A 16,719-nucleotide genomic window follows, 5' to 3' on the forward strand; every position below is an offset into this window, starting at 1 on the left:
GAAGTGTACTTGAGTGATGTGCGTCTCATTGAGCTGCTTGGTTTGTGACTTGTTATTGTCGTTTCTACTGTGCATATTTGAATAGGAACAGTGATAATGACAAATCATTATTATACTATAAATAAAACATTATCCAGATTACGCTGGTCAACAGAGCATAAAACAAACAGCAAATTCTACTGTCCTTGAATTACACGTGATTGACGGGGGAGAAAGGGCAGCACGGGATGCTGATTTGCACCCAATGCCTTCGCCTCGTTGCTGTGAGAGCGTTTCCAGCCACGTCAGGATTGTTCAGGGGTTTCCATGTCCACTGAAATGATTAAAAATAAAACACCAAATGGCTGTGGTTCCTCCATTTATGTACGATGTACTGCCTGAAGGAAAAAGAGCCGCCTGACACTGCTGCGCATCATCACTTGCCTGCCGCTGCTAGCCTTAGCGATGTATATCCGAGTGATGGGGGGGAACAGGAACAGGCATACTTAGTAAGGACTTTACATCAATGCAAATAAGTATTTAAACACATGCAAAGCTATACTGTTAGGTTCACTGGCACACGTTGTGCTGAACCTGCTAGGTTGAAGCGGTTTCTTTTTCCCCTGGTTTTGACTGCAATCAGATCGCAAGTCTTTTCTTGCAGTTAGTTTCTCGAAATTGATTTGAAAAAGTGCACTGTGATGTTTTTAAGCTGATTTTTAAAGCATTGACTGGAAAAAATGCAGTGGTTCAGGTAAGTTTTCTGGCGTAGCTGTCAGGCTGCCATCTTGTGCCAAAGCTTGGGGAGGAGGTGGTTGGAGCATCGTGCATGGCACCCAAGAAGCGGTGAGATGCTGCTGCTGGGGGCCAGAGCTCCATGCAGGCAGTCTCCTCCACAGAAAGATGTTTGGGTTGCTGTAATGCAGACCCTGAGGCTCCAAAGCACCTCTCCTTTAGCATAGCTCTTCTACTTTCAGTAGCCTGCTTGGGGGCAGTTGCTGAAGCAGTTCATGACTGTGTTGAGCAACGCATACCCTTCTTTCCTTGACCCTCACGAATGCTACTGAACCTATTCTGCCCATTGCACTGCAGACTTAAATATCTCACAGAAGAACAAACTGCACTTGGCACAAATATTCAACGATATGTTGTGGCGTCTGAGTGTTTTGTCATTTATTTTTTCCCCATAAAGACACTGAGTAAAACTGGGAAAAAAAAAAAAAACCACAACCAAATATGCTGCGAGTGAGTGACAGATTTAGCAAACTCTCTTTATTTACATACAAATACATGTACACATATATTCTGTATATGTACACATATTCAAGTGTATATACATACATGGTTTCCACATACTCTACAATAGATAGCATGTAGGGTTTTCTTTTAATTGCCTACAGTGCTGAGTAAAAATACATGGCAATAAAATCATGGCTTACAGCTAAGTTACAAAAGCACCAGACACTGAACTCATAGCAATAAATCCGAGCTTATATACAGCTGGAACAAGGACACGCTATACAGAATACAAAGTAGAACACCTTGTAGGAATTGACAGTAAGAGACAAACTGAAAAACATTATTTAGAACAGGAGGGACTCTGTATGAGGAGAAGGAAAGCAAAGCAGTTAGGTTCCTGGCGAAACAAATCCACACGTTTAGATTGGTCACCTGAAGGAGAAACAAATTAATCGTTACTTTCATATTTTAACAGTAAAGTTTTCTATGAGATTTTACCAAGGAAATGGGAATTGGTCTCACGAGTGAGTCCTTCTGAGCCGTCGAGGTGTGCACAGCACCTGAACTGATTACTTTAGCAGTACTTCATTTAAGCCACATGTAACTTCTTGGTCCCTGCATGTTAGTTTGACTACAGGCAACAGAAGCACTCCCTCAGCTAGCTTTTTCCACAGGACCTGTGATACGGGACTGTGATAGCAGACTGACAGCAGTGGTAGATCGATACCTAAAGAAACAGCAAGGAATCTGTGCTTGAAGCTGCATTGCTGGAGCTAACTGTCCTACAGAACCAAACCATAGCCAGACCCTCTGCTGTCACACCCAACTGTGACAGAGCAATGCTGTGCCGTGTGGGTGCCGCTCCAGATGAGTATTTCATACCAACAGCAATTGTTTGAAATCTGCTCTATGAAGTGAAGGTGCATAGATTTGCGCTGTCCTCTTTGTTTTTCATTGCTTAATATATTGATCTTAAATACGAAGTACTAAGGAAGACAACTGGGTGCCATTAAGCAGAAAATTTGTGCTACTCAGGCGTCCCCCTCCTGCTGATGGGTTCTGCTTGCCACAACGTGGTGCTGAGGCCTAGGAAGCAAGATAGTCGCTTCCCTCCAGTGGAAGCTGGCACCGTTTGCAGACTTAAACAGAGATCATCTTTTTCCAGGGTACATATGCTCTCAGTCACTGTGAAACGAGTACAGGTGCATGTGTGAATGCTTGGGAATGGTCAAAACCACTGGTGACGATGGAAAGAGGAAATGTACACCAAACCTGCACACCTGGTGGGTCTAATAAACTAAAGCTCATCAATATCTAATTACATCATTGCATATTCATGGACAAGAAGTCTGAAGGAAGAACTACTCACTCTTCACTTCAATGAATACGTACAACTACCACAGCTCATAGAAACGTACTTTCCTTCCTTTCTCCCCTCCCTTAGAAATAATGCTTTCTTTTCATATTCGAACTTGGGAGAAATTAGTGGGAGAGCTGTTCGTTTGAATTTTGTATGGAAGCAGCTGAAGTTTTGATATCTTGATAACTTGTTCTTTATATTGCCGTCTCCTAAGGTTCCCAATGAGAAAGACAATCATTTCCTGCTAAGCATTGTCCAATTCAACTGAAAGATAACCTCTCTGCCTTGGAGTGTACTTTAAAAAACTGATTTTCCAGATCGATGCTCATTACAGACATAATTTGCTTTGATTTTTTGTTTTTGTTTTTGTTTTTTTAATCATGTCTGCCTGGTAGTTCCCTTATGAATGATGAGAATACTAAAATGCAATGGTCCCAAATGAAAACGATCGTTACGTAAACAGTTGGATTAGTTACGATACAGCACAAACACAGCTACAGTTTTTAAAGACTTTTGAACCTGATAGGAAAAACATATTCCTCTCCAGAAGGTTAATGGAGATGCTTATTTTTATGACTGGTGCTGGATCTCTACAGTTAGTCACGACTGTGTCAGCCAGAGGACAAGTACGGAGTCTCGCTATGGTAATTATAATCGGGACAGACCTTTTGCACCAGTTTGTAATCTACGCTGTAAAAAGCGATGTAAATGCAGATAACTTTGAATGGTTTAGAACACAACCAGGAGACATGGCTTTGGGTCTGCTCTTGATAGCAGATCTTTGAGGGGTCGAAGTTGCACAAGGCAGTTTTTTTAGCACGATCTGTTTTTTCATACTCGATGCGGCAATTGAAGGACTTGGATTCCTTGGTCTCCAGAGTTGACTGTGGAGACGATTCGAATTCGACCACCTTGGAAGGTGGCACCAGGCTCACAGAAACGTTTCCGAGACCTGTGGAGTTATGTCGGAAATAAACACTGAAGGTGCCGTTGCCGTGATCAACGATTTTCCCCGTGATCAGGAGATTCAGTTTAACAGTTTTGATGTTGGAGTGGAAGTCGCCCCATCCAAACATCTTCTTGAATTTCCCAGTTTTTACTATAGGTCTGCGTTTAGTTCGTGCGAGAGATTCCTGAACCTCCGTGATGTTGGACAACCAATCCCAAAAGTTTTCTATGCTGTCCGAGTAGGACACCTGGCCATGTTTCAGTACTGGGGATGGCTTAACAAACAGGCGTAGCGGGTTGATGATCCTGGAGTGGACCACGTTGTCCACCAATGTCTCTGCAGCATCCTTGTCTTCCCAGTCCAGTACATCTGTAGCTTGTACGACTTGATTACCATCACAAAATACCTGTTCCAAAACAGAAAAAGAACTGTATGAACTGTGAAAAGAAAAATATCAAGCTACCACAGGAGCCATTAATATTTGCTTTTGTATCACTCCAGTGGACTACAGTAATGAGTAACTTCTGCAGCCCCGTGAAATCTCAAAGATTTTATTCAATAGCTTACAGAAGATGCAAAAAACTCACCAGGAGCCATCCAGCAGAAAAACTGTATAAACCTCTGGATGGGTTGAGGACCGTCACGCGTCAAGCAAGGCATGCATGTTTTTCTCACAGTTATGTTAGATAAAAACGTGCCTAAGGATGCAAGAAAACTGGACACAGCAAAGTGGCACCTCCGCTAAAAGACAGTAAAAGAGAAAAGCAGAACCTTTCCATTCTGCTTTGTTATTCTCCTTACTTAACCCAACAAATGCTTTAGGCTTAAAATCCTGTAATCTGTGTGTAGTAAAATTGCTTATTATACATTTGTATTTTTGTTCCTGTCCAAGTTTGTAGCAGATTCTGAAAGTAATCGTTTTTTGTGTGTGTTGGAGGTAGGTGCTAAACTGCCTGTGAATAGCAAGGCCAAGCCTGCGAGAAGGGCTGAGCAACTCTACTGGAAGGGCACATCTTACCATTTTCCAGGAACGTGACCAGGCCAAGCTAAGTCTAATGCAAAACAGTTTGCAATCAGGAAGCATATTACCACATCCGGTATCGACAGAAAGATGTTAGCTTTCAGAAAGGTGTGTCTTAGTAAGTATCAGTGCCCAATTTGATGCACAGGCATACTGCCTGCATACAGCCTTCCTGTTCACTCCGAGAGTGGAGCCCTGTTGAAAATACAGAACTAGAGCATGCTCTGAAGAGGTCAGAAGTAGGATCTGTGTTTCTGCAGGCTAGAAATGAACACTGACCTTTCTTTACACATCTTTGAAGTCCTGAACATGGGTTTTGTAAAATGTGTTTGCCTGTTAGTTCTGTTTGTTCCCTTCAAGCTTATATCAGAATCCTCAAGTACAAAGAAAAGACTTTCAGCTGCTTTATTCATCATTAACCAGCATGTAAACACATGCATGAGTAAAATGCAAAGCTGTTCAGTAGGGAAAGAACGGTGCTGTACCAGGTCCAACCCCCATTGAAATATTCTCTCCTCTTCCTCCAGGCAAAATGCTGCTGGGATTACACCTCTTCTCTTTCAAGGCCAGGGTTTGCATGGTGGACTCCTAGGATTGCTGGCACTGGGATGCAGTTTTCACTAATCAGTAGGCAACCACAGCACCAATTATGGTGTGGAAGGTTGCTTAAAGCAGCCAAAACAGGGAGTGAATACCATCCTTTTCACTTGCTGGGTGATGCTGACTTTGCTGACTTTTTTTACCACATTCAGTCATTATTTTCTATAATCTTCAATTTTTTTTCCGTTTAATTACCTGGCTAAGATCAGGAACTCCCAAACCAGTGGTCCTTTCCTGTTTTCTACCAACAGACTGAAACCGGAGCCTGAACCTAGCTTAACACATATTCTTCCTATCTTCCCTATGCAGTACTCGAGATAGGCTTTACCTTACTTGCGTACTGAGAGGCAGCCATCGCTAAATAAATCTGTGTCTGGATCCATACTTTGAGTCAGGTGTGGCTCACATAAGTAAATTATTTTCTTCTTCAGATTAGAGAGGGAGAAAAAAGGCACCAATGATCACTCTCAGTCTGAGACCTTGTATGTCAAGTTTCTGCCACCACACAATGTTTTTTATGGCTGAGCTATGAACTCGGGAAAATAGGAGATCCTAATGGAAGCAGTGACAGATGCTTATCTGCACCAGCACAAATAGCTGTCATAACGATGCCGAGGGAAGCTGTCACGGTGATGGAAAGTTCTCAGTGAAGCAATGTCATGTTTATGCATGGGTCTTCAGCCACTTCTAAGCCAGTCCACATGCTCAGAATCAGCTGGGTGAAGCTGCAGCAGCTGGCCACAGAGAGCTCCCAGCTGCAGCCAGGGCTGGGCTCAGAGCAGCAGGAGCTGAGACGTTCACCCGTCCTTCACCCCAACCCAATCGGAGGCCTCTCAGAGCTCTAAGAGAAGCTGTACTGCTGCACTTCCAGATTCCAGCAGAGACAGGGCCCTGGTAGAGCTGACAAAAACGTTTCTCAGTGTCTGCATGGCTCAACGGCCTCCTGCACGAAATGCTCATAGCCATGCGAAGATGTGGGCACCTGTAGTCAGTGTCACTGCTAGTAACTGAGCTGGGAGCAGCTGGAAATCTGAAGGAGAAATACATGGAATCAGAGCTGTTCAGCGCACAGGCAGTTCTAACTTAGCTTGTGTCTGAGCTCAGCTGTGCCTGTCCTTTGGCAAGGGCACAGGAACACCACATTTGTCCTCCTGGGCTACTTTACTTTCGCAGCGCTTACTGAAAGCCATGCTGTGGCTCTTTGGCTTTTCTCTCCTTCCTTTCACAATGAGAGCTACAGGGCACCGAGTCATGTGCTGCTGGTAATGCTCAATGTATGTCTCTTCTGGGGGCTCTCACTCCAAATGAGATAGCAGAGCATTGCTTTCTCAAGTGCTTTTTGCAGCAGGCTCTGATATAAAAAGATGAAAAATGTGCTATGAGGTTCAGAGCGGCTGCAGGATGGGAAGCGGTGATGCATGCTCAGACAGGTTAGGTTTGTCGCATCAGTGAGGTATTAGGGCAGAATTATTTCAAATGGTGGAAGTGCAGAGTGGTATCAAGCTAAACCACTGCCACGGCTTCTAATTATGCGTGCGTTACAGTGCATGGGCAGCTGGCATGCTCACAGCAAACAAGCTGCTTCAGCTGAGGTGACATGGTGGCAATTAAATAGCTTCCATCATACGTGAACACACAGTCGCTCAGATGTTGAGCCATGACGATGCACTATTCCTGTTTAAGGTATGTATAGCACCAAATAAACACAGCTACAGTTTGTGCTCTACTCACAATGAGCAGTTTTTCCTCCTTTCTCAAACAGATTGCAGACTGTAGGACTCCAGTCTCGTGCAGCCTTGTTTCTTGACTCTGCCCTGCTGCTGCCTTGTTTCATTCATTGGTTGTAGGGACGGGGCTGAGCTGTCAGCACAATCAGTTGCAGGAAAGGGGACTTTGCAAGCACCCAACAGTAGATGTGTTGCTTTGCACACGTTCAGTAATTGATGGCTAACAAAGAAGAGCCTGCTTCTGCTCAGTGCTTAGTGCCGGAGCAGGAATGAAGGTGCACTGTTCAGAAATGCGAATAATATTTGTACCTTTTGAACGTAAAACCTTATTTTTGTGCACGCGCAGAACCTGCTCTATTTTAAATCAAGCTTCTTGCAATGAGAGAAACGAACGCTTAACACATCATTTTCTTCTACACATTGCAAAGGCCCTTCACTCGATGACAGCTTTTTGCTATTAGCAAGGCTGGGCCCATGCCCACTTTATTCACTTTGGTTAGCAATTTCCGGGAAATAAAAAAATCTGTATTAAAAGAATGCAGCGCATGCTGGAAAAATGGCTTCCTCAGCATCTTCCCATCTCACAGTAATGCTTCTCTATAGTGGAAAATATTGCTGGTGGGGTATTTGAAAAAAAAAATACTAGCTTAGGGAAGTGAGTATATACATTTAAATAGATGGCTATTGCTGTAGTTCTCTGCTGCACCTGCATTTTCCCATTCCCTCCAAAACATCAATTTCCAAGCAGAGGAAATAATCGAATCTATTTTCTGTATTATGGAGGCCATATAAAATGTCACCCAGTTACCCCAAAATTTCTGTTAGACTACAGATATTTCCCAGTAAGGGCCGTTATCTGGACCCACTGAGATGTACAGAATCCATGACACGCCTTGCTCTTACATTTTGGTACATTAAACACAAGAACAGTTCAAAACAAAGCATAACATGATGAATATTTGTGTGTTTTTAAACTTCAAACCATTGGTTCTTTCTGTGCACCTCTCTGACTGATCGTGATTGCTCTTCAAAGACCCTTCTCACCCAAGAATGATTTCTTTCACCCAGAGGGTGGTGACGCACTGAACAGGTTGCCCAAGGAGGCTGTGGATGCCCCATCCCTGGAGGCATGCAAGGCCAGGCTGGATGTGGCTCTGGGCAGCCTGGTCTGGTGGTTGGTGTCCCTACACATAGCAGGGGGTTGAAACTAGGTGATCATTGTGGTCCTTTTCAACCCAGGCCATTCTATGATTCTATGATTCTGATCATGGTAGAGAGGCTTTGGAGTTGCTCCCACACCTTTCTCTATGGGCAAGGCACTAAATGAAAGAGTAGCCATGCAAGAGTTAATTGTTTCAATGCCTTGGGGATTTTATCCAGGTCATCACTCACCAGCAATCATTTCTATGGCTTCACCCTTACCAGGAATCATTTAAAAACTGTCAGCAATTAGCTGAAATAAATGGGTCTGTTGGGATAAGCAGAGCTCAAGTCCCCACTTGGCCACTGGCTGGTGCTGCACTGAGTGTTTATCCTGCAGAGGAAGAGGAAGGGGTTGTAGGAGGGAGGTGGAATGCAGCGGTGGTCACCTGTCCTGGGTTTCACCAGTGAGGAAAACTCATCCTGGGGAGTTCCAGCAGACTTTGAGCTCTCCACTGGTCCCAGCCCTGATGCTGCATCACTAGGGTTCAGAATCACGCCATGCTGCATAGGATGCTACCTCCTGCTAATTTCATCATCTTGCTGCAACAGTAACGCAGAATCACTAAGCAGCTTCAACAAAACCTCACTTTGAATGGGGGGAGAGAAGGAAGAGAAATAGCTCTGCTTTATCTGTTTGAAAATTCAATGATTTCAACACATTTATCAAATTTTAAATAATTTATGTCTTGACGGGCCTTATCAATTTTGCAAAGCACACGCATTAACCAGATACAATGATCTCATATTAGCTTTTTCAGCATCTTACACCAGAGCCTAGAAAGATTAATAAAAACTCACACTGTCATCAATTAAATGGAAAAAACATAAAATTGTGTTCCATTATGGCCTTTTTTTGCAAGAAAATGATGACGGGTTCTAATAATTCATCACAACAAGCTGAGTTTGAACTTTACTGATTATTAAACACGTTTTTCCCAAAGGCAGAGGCCGTGATGGGTTTTATGGCAGCAGATGTGACTGCTGTCAGGAATGCTTCAAGGAATTTAGGAATTAAGCAACATCTTCTTTTAGCAGGACTACATGAAAGAGATGTGTTTGTTCTGTCTTGTCACAGCCTTATTTTGCAGGATGTTATAGGCATATGTGCTGCAATTGTGGTTTGACTCTTTTACGACTGCAGCTGTTGCTAGGGATGAAACCTTTGACTTAACACCCTGGGTAGTCACACAGAAAAATCCCTCAGGATACCCAGATCTTCAGCAGCCCAAACTCAGACTCAGGTTTTTACTCGGAAAATTTTGATCATTGGTCCCTTCTCTCCAAAAGATCAGTGGGGAAACTTAATATTTCCCTTGAGGAAACAAGAGATTGAGCAGGTCAGCCTGCACCAAGAAACAAGGAGTTGCTTGCACTGAATAGAAGACATTTCATGTCCGGTCAGGTGTAAGCTTTTACTCTGATTCCTCCTTGCCCCAGCAGCAGGGAATGTGGCTCCAATAGTGGGAAAATAATGAGAGCTCCAAGGAAATGCAGCTGCCTTTTGTATTTTAATTTGGCTGTAAGGAAAGCATAAGAACAACTTCGCTTGAGATGAAGGAAAGCTGAAATAAGGCTCCTTATCTGACTGCACCTGGGGTTTCTTCACCAGATGCTGCACCTGGGAAAGGGCAGCCCTGGCTGTAAGTACAGAGTGGGACATGAAACTATTGGAGAGAGTCCAGAGGAGGGCTGTGAAGGTGGGGGAGGCCTAGAGGGCAAGGTGTGTGCGGAGCTGAGGTCCCTGGGTTCATTGGGCCCAGGGCAGGGGAGCTGAGCAGAGCCCTCGTGGTGGTGCAGCACCTCATGGTGCGGAGTGACAGTGCTGAGCTCTGCTCTCCGTGACACCCAGGGCCACGTCAGCAGGTTGCAATGTGGTAAATTTTAAAGACTCGTGCAGCTAGGGTTACTTTCTTTCACTCAGGAAAGGGGGACAGAAATCCCCTGTTCAGTAGAGAATATAATCGGATTGCTTTAATAATTGTGCCCTGTCTCCTGTAGTTAACACCAAACTGACAAGCTGCTTCAGCAGAAAAAACAAGCCTTCATGATCGAACTGTGCAGCTTGTTAACTTTTCTGCTTGGAACTGAATCCTACAAAGCAGTGCCCCTCACTGAGGGATGCTGCAGCAGCACTCCCTAGCCAGTCAGTGCAGCACTGCCGGCGTGATGTGATGTGACGTCCTCCAAAGCCATATATCCCAGCACCTCGGGTGAAGTGTCAGAGAGAAAGGAGGAATAGAAGAATCAAACTATATATCCATGTTTTAATTGCAAATATTTGCATTTTCTGACATATCGTTATCTGAAAGTCAACTGATGCCAATGAAAACGTAAACACCTGCAGGAGACACAGCAGTAATGGTGAGCCTGAAGCTTTCCTTAACTTCTTAACTGTTTGCCTTTCACGAGTTTCAGACTGTCATGGAAGGCAGAAAACAGACACTGGAAACGTAAGAGCAAATGTGTAGGTTCAGTGCTACCTTCCCCCACTATATTATGGCAAGTTCCTCTTTTATTCTTGCTGCAGAAATACAGGGATTGAATGAAGCTGGTTCACTGAGCACTATGAACATGCTTTGCTGTTTTTCCTCCCATGGTCTGAGAGAAAAAATCTCTCTACACCTATGTGCACCTGAAGGCTGGGGAAGGTAACGGGTAGAAGTCTTTAAAAAGAATATGAGCCAACATTCAAATAACCTACCGACAAACATATGCGTCTAAAACAAATGGCCGTACTGGGAGCACTTCCAATTCAGGCTATGACTCCATTGCATATTTCGCAACGAAACAGATCCTCCAACCTCAGTATTGTGTTTTACAGAGAAAAAAAAAAATCACTTTAAAATTTTCCACTTTTTGTGAGGCAGCAAAATAATATTTTACTGAAAACGGCACTTCAATAAGGAGACAAACTGACGAGGAGGAAGAAGCAGAAGCAAAGACTGAAAATCTGAAGCCTACAAATTGAAGCCTACAATTAATTTCTTTTCCTAAAAGTTATCTGGGGAAGGTATTTGCCATTTTTTTTCTCACAAGCCCTACCAGTAGTTTTAGCTTAAGTGTTCCCTCCAGCCTCAGTTGGAAAAATGGCCCAGCTGGCTTTTAAATGATATCTGTGTATCGCATTGATGTACCTTTTTTTGCTGAAACAACAGAAAACTTGTTCTGAGAATTGCTTCTTTTCAACAAATGGGCACAAATTCTGCTGTTGAAGAATTCACGGTGTTCTACATTGTTTTTTTTTTCCCCGTAAGGTTAAAATAGAGGTTTTTGAGATTAAAAAAAAATCAGGTACCTTATTTGTCTGTAGGAAAAGGCATCTGGAGTTCAAGAGGCATCCGGATGAGGTGCTACGAGATATGGTTTAGTGGGCAGTAATGGTGATAGGAGGACGGTTGGACTAGATGAAGATGATAAATGGTAGCTAGATGATCTTGCAGGTCCTTTCCAACCTTGTGATTCTGTGATTCTAAAAGAAGGCTCATAATTTTGTCTGACATTGATTAGATACAGATATTAGTATTTCTAAGTAGTTTTTGCCGTTTGGGAGGCATCCAGCTCTTTTAGAAGGGTGGGGAAGTAATAGCAATGCAGGACATTAAATGAATGATCCAAAAAGCAGTGCTGTACCAAATATCTAATTCAGTTTCAGTAAGATATAGAAAGATTAGTTGAGATATATACATACGTAGTTACATAAAATGGTCAAGAAGAACACGTAGCCAATCCCAGGTCAAAAAAGGAAACGCTGTGGTGTGGCTCTGAGCCACCTGACCTACTTGGCAGTGGCCTCAACTGCGTTAGAGCTGAACTGTCCTTCAGCAAACCAAGCAAAAAGGTCATCAAGTCTCTGAAATACTAATGGGATAATCTTGCCAGATGGGGCTTCTGAGGAACTTCTAAAGTTAAATGGCTAAAAGCTGAAAATTTGACTTTAAAAATCAAAGCGCACTTTTTTCAAGAACAGTCTCTAATCCTGCTAAGGGGAAGGGAGAAGATGAAAGGTGACCTGGGCGTGCAGGTTTCAGCCTCACTGGGCCGTCTTCTGGCCATCCCCATGCGTGCCAGGGATGTTTCTTTGGGCAGGTATCTTCCAGCAGCTCCTGCCAGCCTCTTGTCCCTACACAGCCCTCTCTCTGAACTGGCCTGGCCACATGCCTGATGCAAATGGCACTAAGGGACCAGGCCAGTGTTAAGAAAAGAACACCACCAATGCTGGACAGGAACAGTTGCTTAAAATCCCAGCTGCACTCTTGCAATCTATTCTGCACTGAGCTTCACTAGTGTTATGGACACGTGTATCATCTTATGGGACTGAGATTTGGGCTTTAGGATGAATCTAGAGTCACAACCAGTAAGTAGTTGTTTTTAGAAGGCATCTCTGTCACCTGGTGAGCCTGTGAGGTGTCCCAGGTGCTTCCAATCTCCACCACCACACCTGCAGATGCTGCTCGACAGCTCACAGGACTACAACCTACAAAAGGTTCCTCTTACACCAAACCAAAATGGGAATGCTCCAGCAGCTCCTTTGCCAAGGCAGTATCTGCTGGCTGTTCATCTGTTGTACTTTACAGTTAATAATTCTTCTTCCTGCTGATTTCTTTAATGACTGGGAGGTTTCTCTTTACCTTTGTTGAGATCAGTTCATTAAGATACTGATTTCAAACTGTAATCATGTGTTGGTGAGTACTGCTTGCTGAAACAGCGGTAGCACTGTTATGTTCTTGGCTGCAGGAGTGCCCATGGATGCTCCAGTCCCCTGCAGGAGGAGGTTCCAAGGCACCTGGATAGAGGTGAGTGTGTAAGGATGCTTGGTGGGTGGTGTTTCAAGGGTCATAGTCATCCAGTAAGACTATTTTATGTGGTGGGGAAAGTGCATAAATGGAAAAGTGCTGTGCCTGTTAGAAAGCAACCTGATTTTACTCAAGCTGTCATCTAGGTTTTGTATGCCTTATAAATTTTAAATTAAAAATCAATTACAGAACAGCCCTTAATCTCCTCTTTGGAGTTGATTTATTTCTGGATGAGAACTCTGCAACCCGACTGACCTCCTCCATGCTGAGCATGACGCAGAAAATAGTGATTTTCTATCTCACCACTCACGTGCCAGATTCAAATGTTTTACTGCATTATGCAGAAGAGTTTTAATAATCTAGACAGATTAAAGGAAGAAAAGGATGCTCCCGACAACTCAGAAACAGGGGGAAGCTCATTTCTAGCAGATTTCAAACTCTGTATTATAACAGCGTGTAAGAGATGATTAACAAAGAAAAATATTACAGTTATCTACTCCCTTTGAGAGCCTAACTAATGAACCTCCAACAGCTGCTGTTGAAAAATCAGTAACACTATCACTATCAATTTCAAGACAAAGCGCAGCTGACAGATGTTTGAAGTGATAAATCAGGCTGCGTGAGGATTAAAATAACAAGCCCCAAATGGCCTTTAAAAGACAAAGGTGCTGCAGCAAACTATTTTCAGCCACTCTGGATACTGTCAAAAGTTAGATCGCTGATACAATTATCTCGCAAAACAGTAATGGCCAAAGTAATACGTTATGAAAAACCTAACAATGGTAATACTGGAGCCAAGTTTTTGAAAAGAACAGGTTTTATATTCATTTACGCTTTTAATGGCAGGGCTGAGAACGCTGTGCTGCCATGAATATTACTTCTGGGAATGAGTTATGAAAAGCGTGCGCTGGGCTGAAGCATAAAATGTAACTGAATTGCATTCTTGTACATTTTAATTAATCCTATTTTAAAGCAAGAAGTTACATTTTAATGGGCAATGAACACCATTATTTAAATAAGGCATACGATTTTTCTGTTGCATCACTGCAGGCTGGATTTCCGAACAAGCTGTCACTGAAGTGATGGAGATAATGAAAAGGGTCCATCACAGAATGGCTTGGGTTGGAAGCAACCCTAGAGATCATAGAATCGTAGAATTGCTAAGGTTAGAAAAGACCCGCAGGATTATCCAGTCCAACCATTGACCCATCACCAATGGTTCTCACTATACCATGTCACTCAACGCAATGTCCAAACGTGCCTTGAACACCTCCAGGGTCGGTGACTCCACCACCTCTCTGGGCAGCCCATTCCAGTGCCTGATGACCCTTTCAGAGAAGTAGTATTTCCTAACATCCAGCCTGAACCTTCCCTGGTGCAGCTTGTAGCCATTAATCATCCAGTTCCACCCCCTGCCATGGGCTGGTTGCCCCCCAGCAGCTCAGGCTGCCCAGGGCCCATCCAACCTCGCCTTGGGCACCTCCAGGGATGGGGCACGCACAGGTCTGGGCAGAGGTGCAGGGCCTCACTACCCTCTGAGTAAAGAATTTTTCCTAACATCTAACCTAAATCTCCTGTCTTTTAGTTTAAAGCCATTTCCCCTTGTCCTACCATTATCAGACCATGTACCAAGTTGGTCTCTCTCCTGCTTATAAGCTCCATCAAGGTACTGTGTGCTTGCAGACTCTACTGCCTTTCATGGGAGACAACTGTAGTGAGGGGAGAGCTCTAAAAATCGAAGTTTCTGAACTTGATTTCAGCTTTCACTGTTGTGGGCCTCTTGTCAGAGGGTACTTAACTCTCTGACAAGTTAGGGAGGAAATGTCCTGTTCAGAGGATGCAAACCAGGTGCTCTCCTGATGCCAGGCTCTGGCTTCCCACAGCAGGATGAGGCTGCCTGGATGCCAGGAGGCTCTAAGCCATGCTGGGTGGCAGATCCACTGCTGTCTTCAGGCTGCAGGGGCCTCTGGTCTGAGCTCCTGGCTGTGGGCACAGCCCCGGTGTGTGAGAGACCATGGGGGTTCTGTACATTAAATTAAAATCTTTTCCCTTTTGAAACCACTTAGCATGAGGTAGCACACAGGGGCACTTCCAGATGTTTTACTGCTGCCTACACACAGGCATGCATGCTGCTTTCCTAAATGACTTACTCTCTTAAAGGTGAGAAAATCATGGACTGACGCTGCCTCTTTATTAAGTCTGAAAGTGAAACAACATTGCCCTTCGGCCATCAGCAGTCAGCCCTGCCTGCAGCCACTGTGCTCCACACAGTGGGATAGAAATGCCAACTTACGTTATAAGGTCCTGTTTAAACCCAGTGTTAACCCCTTTTAATTTAGTCAGCCATCTTTTGTGTCCCTAAGAAAAGGAAACACAGAATTCCTTTCAGCCTGAAATTGTTTGTGCTTTGAAGACTTGGGGAACAGTTAGGGATTAGTTGGTCAAATCCTTTCCAAATGAAAACCTTCCTAAAACAGAAACGTTTTCCTTAAGCTTTTTTCTCTAGCTATTGATCCATCTAACAACTCAGCTTTTTGGATTAATTTTGAAAACAAAGAATTGCTCCCATTCAGTATCACTGCAAGTACACGAAAAGTTAATTCCAAAAGGGAATGGATGTTTTGAGACACTTAGAAAATGATGTGGTCCAAACATGAAAGCCAGGTTGCCATGTGATTTTTCATGGGGCTTAACTAGGAGAACTGCCCTGTGCCCAGAGGTAACCAATTCATGCTCACAAAATAGAAGAGCTGAGGTTGATACCCAATTGGACTGGAAGAATGTCTGGGTGCACGTGTAGCTCATTGCTGCTCAGTGATTTACAGAGGGGCTGAATGTCCAGGATCTTTGTGCACACACTGTTAGAACACGAAAAGGATCTGAAGAAAGGACAGCTTATATCAGACGTAACGTTATGTTCTACTACAACAGACATTAATACAAACTGCTGCAATTTACATATAAAAATATAAGTTCAAGCCTATTTATTCCACGTATATCTGTATCAAGCAGAAAGGGAATACAGTTGGTGCCTCTTTACTGCTTTCAATCTTTTACTGTAAATTACTGTGCACATAACCCCAAACATTAATTTGGCTTCATCACAGGATGCAATCAAAGTATTTCAATTAGCATACACAGAATAACATTTCCAGGTTGAATAAAAGAACAACGCTGGCAGGGTGCTTGCAGTTGGTGAAGCAAGTAGTAAAGGCAGATAAAACCCCCACTGGCAGAGCAGGGCTGGGGGAGATGGGACTCTAGCACAGTGCTTTCAAGGCACACGCATCTAAAATGTATGGGCTAGAAAATGTACAATCCTAGAAACAAGCCAGCAGGAAGCATTCTCTTCATATGCATACTAAGGGTGTTTTGAGGAAAGGCTATAAAAACGCATAACCTTAAAAAGTCTTCCCTGTTTTACCATGAATAATGCAAATAAGAATGCATATTTCAGTGGATATCTGTGTTCTAAAAATCAATGTTTCTATATATGCTGTTTCCCGAACCTTTGACTGCAGAACGTCAGCAGGCCTGAATATGAATTCAGTTTGGATAAACATTCAATGAGCAATCTCGGCTCTGTTGACTTTGTAGACTTCACTCAGCAGCATTTTTTTTTTCTGAAAAGTTTAGATGATGTCTGTGTTGTCCACGACTCTGTGTTAAAATTTCTGCCATTCTCTTCACTGATCCTGGTCTTGAGCATGCATAGTAACCACGTCCCTCTTTTGTAAATCAGTGTTTAAATTCCTTTGGGGATTTTTCTTTTTTCAGCTGATTGTAGTTTTGATCTCTTGGGCAGATAATGAATTTGCTTCCAATTTGCTTTCCGGAATCCATAACTA

General features: G+C 43.4%; 1 protein-coding gene across 1 annotated transcript in view; it reads right to left on the minus strand.

Annotated features, from left to right (window-relative positions):
* Positions 1 to 1,225: 1,225 nt before the first annotated feature.
* The window catches only part of NXPH2 (neurexophilin 2), a 32,568-nt gene continuing 17,074 nt past the window's right edge, over positions 1,226 to 16,719 (minus strand). The window contains exon 2 of the mRNA XM_004943002.5: positions 1,226 to 3,933. Coding sequence (XP_004943059.1) covers positions 3,190 to 3,933 — 744 coding nt within the window. The 3' untranslated portion in view covers positions 1,226 to 3,189. The remainder of the gene's footprint in view (positions 3,934 to 16,719) is intronic.

Source organism: Gallus gallus, chromosome 7 (assembly GCF_016699485.2).
Source record: "Gallus gallus isolate bGalGal1 chromosome 7, bGalGal1.mat.broiler.GRCg7b, whole genome shotgun sequence".
Taxonomy (NCBI): Eukaryota; Metazoa; Chordata; class Aves; order Galliformes; family Phasianidae; genus Gallus; species Gallus gallus.